Below are 9,305 nucleotides of genomic sequence, written 5' to 3'. Positions count from 1 at the left end.
AATCATAGCGTATATGATTGAATTCTCCCATAAAAACTTTTAATTGTTATGTGGAGCTCTACTAAAAAAGCAAAGTGGAGTAGGGTATCATAAAGTCATCCCCGCCCGACTTTAAGACTTTCTTTACTGTTTTTTTTTGTTCGTAAATACCGTTTCGACATAAGAAGAACTCAAAATGGCCAAATTTCAAATAAAACAGAAAACATGACAAAAACATAAAAAAATACTTGAAATCGGAGTTTTAAATATTCCAAAAGGTGGAATATTTTCCGCCCATCAGGGAAACAAAACAAAAATACCACTCAAGTGTTTAAACAATTGATCGACTGCTTTTCAGAACTGATTTATTGAGAGTAGGGTATAACTTACTTCGGTGTGTTTTTCGGTGTGTATGAGGATAGTGCGGATGTAAACTCAAATGGCTATGGCTAAACTTACCTTCAATTCCATATCGAATATACACCTTCCCTCATGGATCATTCAGAATAAAACCATAGATTTAATATAGTTTATTGTTACATATAAGTTATAACGAGACATTTTCTTTTCACTTAGACTATACATACATACTGCATTCACACATATACATACATCTTTATTTGTTCTTTTTATATTTGTTATCAGGTAGAGTATTAATATTTCATAATCACAATAATTAATAATAGTAGAGAATGTTCGAAAATAAATGCACGGATACTGAAAAAAATTATAAATAGTTGATTTTTTCTCTCTAGAGATTTCGAACCTAAACAGATCAAACTCTATTAGATGCGTAAGGTACGATTATATGCTTTGTTGTTCATGTGTTTTTTTTTTTTTTTTTGTTCTTCTTAATATTATCATGTGTCATATAGGTTGTACATTTAATTTGGAGGGTTACATTTATGTTGAAATATATGACATTTTTATATGTCCAAACAGATTGATCTCTTAAACACCCAACTCCCGACTGGGAGTAGTTGTGGCCACTTGACCTGTGCTGCTCGTCGGAGGTGGCGGTGACACAATGCTGGGCATCAAACGATTTAGCAGACTACGCACAGCAAACGTCACATCATGATTTGCAAAACAGAACAGGAATGACACCACAAAACCCTGCAGGCTAACCAAAATGACAGACAGCAGTTGATAGAAGCGCTCCAAAGGGGTGCCGGAATCCGGACGATAGGGCAGCAGAAAATGTTGCAGCCCAAACAGGGGGACCTGTCAATAAATGTACAAACAAAGATGGAGGAAATTAATTTTATAGTCCAATGAACATAAATCGATTACAGGTGAACGGTGGATGGATAATGGATGGATGGATACATTACCAAAATAATGGTGGCTCTCACTGCCTTGCGTATGGCCAAGGGGGCCGGTTGGGCTGATTGTGGATGTAATTTTCGCACAATAACACGCAGGACATTGATGAGGAAAACTGTAAGAGGGGAGGGGGTGAAAACATACATATGTCATTTGCTCCCGATTACAGGAAATCATTATTGACTAAAGGAAACTTTGTTCTTGGTTTTAATGACAAACTTACAGAAACTTGATACCAAAGATATGCACACCGGCACCGAAAATATCCAAAGCAAAAAACTATCATTCATCCAGCAACTGTTTTTATTTAATCGCAGAGCAGAAGAGGAGAAAAAAAAAACAGGATATGAGATTTTCGTTTCGTTTCGCTCTCATGAATATTAATTACTTACTGTTTATTGTCCTCGGGATGAAAGTATCGTGCCACTCCGTATGCTGCCACAAAAATCAACGGCGATAGCCAGGAGAAGATTTTGAACCAACGCATCACAATGGTGTCCTTGACGAAGACCTTTGGTGGAAAACATAAGGGGTACTGGAGAATTCAACGTTAATTTTTAATTTTCGGGGGGCGGGGGAGCATGCAGCTAAAATATAATTTTGTAAAATTCAAACGAATCCACAACATGTTCGTCACCAAATAAAAAATTTACCTCGATTAAAGTGTGTTTGAAATAGCGAAATGATTATTAAAGCATAGTTTACACATCGTGCTACAGTCATTGGTAACGTGAGATTTTTCAATCGTTTATTTTGCATTTTGATAGCAAACCTGTCAGCACTTAAAGCGATGTTTAGACTCAAAAGAATCGCTATACTATACAAACTATATACCATACAAAACAATAAAGGGTGAGATGAAACAAGTAAAAAAGCAGTAAGTTCGGCCGGGCCGAACTTTGAATACCCTCCACCATTTGGAACGAATTAGAAAATATTCAAAAAAATAAAATCCATTGAAAATTCTGTTAAAATCTTTAAAATACCTAATATCGGAAGGTGCCGATATATGGGAGGATATACGCTATTGTGGACCTATATAGACAAATCTATGTCTGGGGGTAAAGTACTCACAAGGAACTCCTTGTGTGGATTTTCAGATAATTCCATCGGGAAATGTGGCTAAAATCCTCAAAATACCGAATATCGGGGGGTACAGTTATATGGGGGCTATACGATATCGTGTACCTATATAGATAATTCTCTGCCGAGGTATAAAGTACCCACAAGGAACTCCTTGTGTGGATTTTCAGACAATTCAGTTGAAAAATGTGGCTAACATCATCAAAATATCGAATATCGGGTGTACCGTTATATGGGGGCTATACGATATCGTGGACTGATATACCCCATCTTCGACCTTGACCTGCCTGCAGACAAAAGAGAGATCTGTGCAAAATTTTAGCTTCCTATCTTAATTCGTTTAGACTGTAGCGTGATTACAACAGACAGACAGACAGACGGACGGACAGGGCTAAATCGTTTTAGAATTTTACGCTGATCAAGAATATATATACTTTGTTGGGTCTAAAATGATTATTTCGATGAGTTACAAACGGAATGACTGCAAGCAAATTCACACTGCTGTCATTCCTAAGCCACTAGCCCGATAGCTGTTAAAATTATTCCAGTGACAGCTCTTTATATATTTTACAAGCGTACAAACGAATTTTAGTGAGAATTATCCAGAAAAATATTTATTCGTGATGGAATTCAAGCGTGATAGTGTGATTTCTTTATATGTGGCTGTAAAACCACAAGTGGCAATCGTTAGAGCACTCCAGCATTTAAATGTGAATAAATCTTGTGGGTTTCGTACCATCGCTCGTTACCGTTACGGAAGAAAACAGCAACATCGGCAGAAATGGTTCGAAAAGTAAAGAAGCGACTTAATCGAAACCCCCGTCGTAGTGGCCGAAAAATGGATCGTGAGGTGAACATGTCACAATAATCCATTCGGCAAATATTGAAAAATTAGCTCGGGGTGAAGCCTTTGAAATTCCAGAAAACCCGTAAACCGTAATAGAAAGAGAATAGACTCAAAACAGCTAAAGAGTTGCTTCGCTTCGAAAAAGAATTGTTTTTTTTTTTTCGGTCAGAAAACATTCGTTGTCCAGCAGTGTGTAAACAAACAAAATGATCGTCTTTACTTGCCAAAGAAGTCAGCTAAAAATGTGCACCTTGGGTTGGCCACCAGAACTCATGCGCAGGCCATGGTGATGGTGTGGCCGTCATAAGAGCCGATGGTCGCTATCCGCTCGTATTAATCGACCGTGGCATGAGAATATATGCCGAATATTATGGCGTAAATATTCTGGAGGTTGTGTTAAAGCCTTGGACACACAAACATTTTGGCCGCAGCTCTTGGACATTCCAACAGAACTCAGCACGCGCCACCCAAGAATGGTTACAAAATTAGGTTATTCGCTTCATTTCCAGCGCACAATGGTCACCAAAATCTCCGGATGACAATCCGTTGAACTATTGTGTCTGGAGTATTTTGGAAAGCAAGGTTGGCACTAAAAAATACCAAAGTGTCGATCACCTCAAGCAAGCGTTTCGCCGGAAATTAGCCAAAATACCGCAGAGCAACATTTGGGCAGCGTGTGACGGTTTCATCATTAAGTTCGGGCGGGCCGAACTTTTAATACCCTCCACCTCAGGGTAATGGAAACACTAGAACCAATTATGACCAACAAATTCCAATTTTTAGACAAATCCGTGATAAAATCTGACAAAAACCATCAAAATACCGAATATCGGAAGATACCGTTATATGGAGGCAAAGCGTGGACCTATACATACAATGTTTCGGCACACGAACTAGGACCCATTATGACCTACAAATACTAATTTTTAGACAAATCCGTGAAAAAATGTGGTAAAAATCATCAAAATACCGAATATAGGGAGGTACCGTTATATGGGGGCTATACCAAAACGTGGACCTATACATACAATGTTTCGCCGCACGAACTAGGACCCATTATGACCTACAAATACCAATTTTCAGACAAATCCGTGAAAAAGTGTGGCAAAAATCATCAAAATACCGAATATCGGGATGTACCGTTATATGGGGACTCTACCAAAATGTGGGCCGATATATCTAATATTCAATACCAAACATCCTAGACACAATAAAAATTGCTCTGCTAAATTTTGGTGCTCTACATCAAATAATGTGTGCTGTATCGTGATTTCAACAGACAGACAGACAGACGGACATCGTTAAATCGTCTTTGAATTATGAATATATACATTATGGTGTCTACGACGAATATTTAGGGATGTTACGAACGGAATGGCAAAGTTAATATACCCTCCTTTCCAAAGTGGAGGGTACAAAAATTAAAAATTATGACTTTATTGCAGTTTTTATCTCACCCTCTACATCCAAATCTGAACCGATTTTTCTATAATGTGGCAAATAAGCTTTTGTACAAAATTCCGTTGCGTATTTTAGATTTTATTGAAATTGGAGATACATAGCGTGTTTGATGCATGAAATACCCGAAATCGGCCGAAAATATATATGGTAGCTACATCCAAATCTGTACTGATTTCAATATAGTTACATAGCGTGTTTATTGCATTAAATAAGTGAGATCGGCCGAGTATATATATGGGAGCTATATACAAATCTGATCTGATTTCGTTATGATTTTCAAAGTTAATTCTTGTATCGAATTCCGTGTCATATTCCAAATTTGAATACTGTATCTATAACCGATCAATATATATGTGTATACAAAAACTAAATTTTTTGGAGGTACCTCCGATTCTAATGCTATACAATGCTAATTCTATATACAATGCTGTATTTGAAATTTTTCAGGAAAATCTGTTTAGCTTTTGTTGGGTCTATAAATAACAAACAAACAATCAAACGTACAGACATTCATTCTTTTATAAATATAAAGGAAGATATAATCAACGTCCAGACGAACCGGCTAAAACTGGAATATCTAAAATCTGCACGTCTTGCTGCGTAAACGTGTAATAAGTCAGAGTTTTTGAAAATCCGTACTAAAAGGATAAAAAATGTGCTAAAATGTACTAAAAAGTTAGTACTTTGAATTGAACAAACGGAATGAGCCAGAATTCTGAAATTTAGAATGAAAAAGGGATAGACGGTTGGAGCTAAAAATTTTGGTATGAGAATCAAAGCTGGATAGTACGTTTGATACATGAAGGTGGTTTTGGAAATGGATACTACAACTGTTCGAAAAGCACTAAGTGTTACAGTATCGAGTGAAGGGTTAGAGCTGAAATCCTCCACTTGGTATCTGGGATTGAAATGTGGAGGTGATTTTGGAAATGTATATTTCAAGTGCACGAAAAGTACTAAATTGTACTATATAGTACTATATTTCGTAAATTTTTAGGTGAAAAGATAATGCTTGAAATTTGATGTTATGGTTGCAGTTCGTTTGTGGACTGGACATATGGATGTGATTTCGGAAATGTGTGCTATAATTGTACGAAAAGTACTAAATGGTATTAAACTTGGTCTTGGAGATAACTGTTGGTGTCTAGGATTGATATATGGAACGGTTTTGAAAATGAGTACTAAAATTCAACGAAAAGTACTAAATGTTACTTTAAGTTCCAGGCTCAGCTGAATTTTTAAGCCCTACACCACAAGGTGGTCAGGGTATTATGTCTTTGTGCACTTCTTTGTAACAGGCAAAAGGAAACGAGATAGACCCATAGTTCCTTTTGATGATCTGCATAGAATCACATTCTGAGTCGATTTATGCATCTATCCGTCAGTCTATCCATGTATTTTTGTAAACAATGTACAGTTCGCAAAAAAAATTTTGCACAAATCATTAGTTTGGCCCAAGGACGAACCCTATTGAAATTGGAGATAATTGATCAAAATTTAGATATAGCTCCCATATATATCTTCGTCCGATTTGCCTTTTATTGTGCACCAAACGTGTAATATCAGTTCGAATAGTATGAAATTTTGCACGTACGATCAGATTGGACCTGAAAATAAGTATGCCAAATTTGATCGAAATCGGTTCAGATTTGGATATAGATCCCATATATAGCTTCGTCCGATTTACCTTTTATTGTGCACCAAACGTCTAATATTTGTCCAAATGGGATGGAATTTGGCACTCACGACCGAATTGAGTGTAGAAGCTAGTATGTCAAATTTGGTGAAGATCGGTTCAGATACAGCTATAGCTCCCATATATACTGTTCATCCGATTTGTTATATTTGTTACCCACAGTCATAATATGCACTCCGTAACAGCGATATTCAGGGAAATATATAGCAAATTTTTATCCGATTTCAAATTAATTGTGCACCAAATGTGCAATACAAGTCCGAATTTAAAAGATACAAATGCTACAAATTAGTCCTTTGAACTTTAAATTATAATTATAATCATAGCGTGTATGATTGAATTCTCCCATAAAAACTTTTAATTGTTATGCGGAGCTCTACTAAATTAGCAAAGTGTTGTAGGCTATCATAAAGTCGGCCCGCCCGACTTTAAGACTTTCTTTACTGGTTAATGTTTGTCTTTTGTCTCGTTAAGGCGTAGATCATATGTTTATGATTTTTTTTTTCCAAATTTTTATACCCTCCACCAAAAATAGTATGGAAGGTATATTAAGTTCGTCATTCCGTTTGTAACTCATTGAAATAATCATTTTAGACCCAACAAAGTATATATACTCTTGATCAGCGTATATTTCTAAGACGATTTAGCCCTGTCCGTCCGTCCATCTGTTGTAATCATGCTAAAGTCTAAACGAATTAAGATAGGAAGCTAAAATTTTGCACAGATTTCTCTTTTTTCTGCAGGCAGGACAAGTTCGAAGATGGGCTATATCGGTCCACGATATCGTATAGCCCCCATATAACGGTACCCCCGATATTCAGTATTTTGATGATGTTAGCCACATTTTTCAATGGAATTGCCTGAAATTCCGCAAAAGGAGTCTCTTGTAAGCATTTTACCCCCTTAAAAAGAATTGTTTATATAGGTCCACGATATCGTACATCCCCCATATAACTGTACCACCCGATATTCGATATTTTGATGAAGTTAGCCCCATTTTTCAATGGAATTGTCTTAAAATCCACAAAAGTAGTTCCTTGCCAGTACTTTAGCCCCAGCGAGAGAATTGTCTATACAGGTCCACGATATCGTAAATCCCCCATATAACGGTCCCCCCCCCCCCCCCCCCGATTTTCGGTATTTTGATGATTTTATCCACATTTTTCAATGGAATTGTCTGAAAATCCTTGTGGGTACTTTATGCCTCGGCAGAGAATCATCTATATAGGTCCACGATATCGTATAGCCCTCATATAACGGTACCCCCGATATTCGGTATTTTGATGTTTTTAGCCACATTTTTCAACGGAATGGTCACAAGGGGTTCATTGTACACAAGGGGTTCTTTGTACACAAAGGGGTCTTTGTGAGCACTTTACTCCCCGACAGAGAATTCTCTATATAGGTTAACGATAACGTCTAGCTCACTGCGATATTCGGTATTTTGATGATTTTAGCCACATTTCCAATCGTATTGTCTGAAAATCCACACACGGAGTTCTTTGTGAGCACTTTACCCCTGAAACGGAATTGTCTATATAGGTCCACAATATCGTATATCGCCCATATAACGGTACTCCCCTATATTCGGTATTTTGATGATTTTAGCCACTTTTTCCAATGGAATTATCTGAAAATCCACACAAGGAGTTCCTTGTGAGTACTTTACACACAGACATAGATTTGTCTTTATAGGTTCACAATATCGTATATCTTCCCATATATCGGCACCTTCCTATATTAGATATTTTAAAGATTTTAAAAGAATTTTTAATGGATTTTATTTTTTTGAAAATTTTCTAATTCGTTCCAAATGATGGAGGGTATTCAAAGTTCGGCCCGGTCGAACTTACTGCTTTTTTACTTGTTCTGACTTATGCTTGTCCAAAACGACTTATGGTGACATGGTGGTGGACTTATAGTGACATGGATAGCTGCCGAAGAACTTAAACGACTTAATTACTTTCCCATGACTCCAAATATACAGGGATTAAATGTGGACGATAAATATTTATTGCGATTGTTTAAATTTTCAATAACCTTTTGAAATTAAAGCATAATGGTAGTCCTCTTCAATCTTCTTGACAGTTGATATATGGAAATGTTTCCCCTTTGTACTTACCACAACTAATACCAAATGAAGATGTAATCCCTCACAGAACATCCAAAAGTAATTGACCAACATGAAATAGTGGATGACCAAATGAAGTATTATGCACCAGTACTGGGAATTGACATTCGATAGTCAGAATTGGAAAAGGATAAAAAAAAAAAATAAAATATTTGTATTATTGCATACATGGATGTACGACCTCAAGGGTCATCGGCACACACGCACACTCACAAACCAAATGTACTTTAACATTTTAAATTAAAATACACACAAACATACTGCAATACAGACACGCACTCAAAGTTTGTCTTCTTACCGGATTGTCACGTATAATCTGTGGATCTTCGACAATAAGTTTATACCACATAATCCAGGTGATACATGTAAATGCCAACGATGCAAACAAATGAACATGGATACGTATCCGGGTGCATCGTAAGGACCTGAAACAGAAGGCAAAACGAAAAAAAAAAAACGCCATAGTAAAGTTGTAGTGGAAGTTTAATTGAAAGACATAAATAAGAAAAAAAAAACACTGTTTACATTGGAAGATTGACGCTATACCACTGAGCAAATGGATTTGCGTGAAATCCATTTAATTTACACTTCGGCATTGTTTACTCACTTGAAACCCAAAAATATTATCAATGACAGGAATAATGCCACACAGGATACACTGTAGCCTTTTACATACAGCTCATTGACGAACGTACGAAACTGATGTACATGAAAAGATATTCAAATTTAATTTTTTTCTTGGCCGAAATTCAATTTTGAATTGTGTCATTGCTAGTTTCGGC

The 9,305-nt window shown here is 36.6% G+C and overlaps 1 protein-coding gene across 2 annotated transcripts in view; it reads right to left on the bottom strand.

The window, feature by feature from the left end:
* Positions 1-536: 536 nt before the first annotated feature.
* The window catches only part of LOC101892501 (calcitonin gene-related peptide type 1 receptor), a 63,735-nt gene continuing 54,966 nt past the window's right edge, over positions 537-9,305 (bottom strand). The window contains exons 5-11 of one of the 2 annotated variants that reach the window (XM_020037054.2): positions 9,131-9,222; positions 8,822-8,948; positions 8,515-8,616; positions 1,698-1,840; positions 1,529-1,602; positions 1,314-1,420; positions 537-1,203 (exon numbers count right to left, since the gene is read on the bottom strand). In XM_020037054.2, the coding sequence (XP_019892613.1) occupies positions 931-1,203; positions 1,314-1,420; positions 1,529-1,602; positions 1,698-1,840; positions 8,515-8,616; positions 8,822-8,948; positions 9,131-9,222 (918 nt within the window). In that variant the 3' untranslated portion in view covers positions 537-930. The remainder of the gene's footprint in view (positions 1,204-1,313; positions 1,421-1,528; positions 1,603-1,697; positions 1,841-8,514; positions 8,617-8,821; positions 8,949-9,130; positions 9,223-9,305) is intronic. The other variant, XM_011294592.3, reaches the window with a different exon arrangement.

Source organism: Musca domestica, unplaced genomic scaffold (genome assembly GCF_030504385.1).
Source record: "Musca domestica strain aabys unplaced genomic scaffold, Musca_domestica.polishedcontigs.V.1.1 13, whole genome shotgun sequence".
Taxonomy (NCBI): Eukaryota; Metazoa; Arthropoda; class Insecta; order Diptera; family Muscidae; genus Musca; species Musca domestica.
This window is presented reverse-complemented; position numbering and strand designations above follow the sequence as displayed.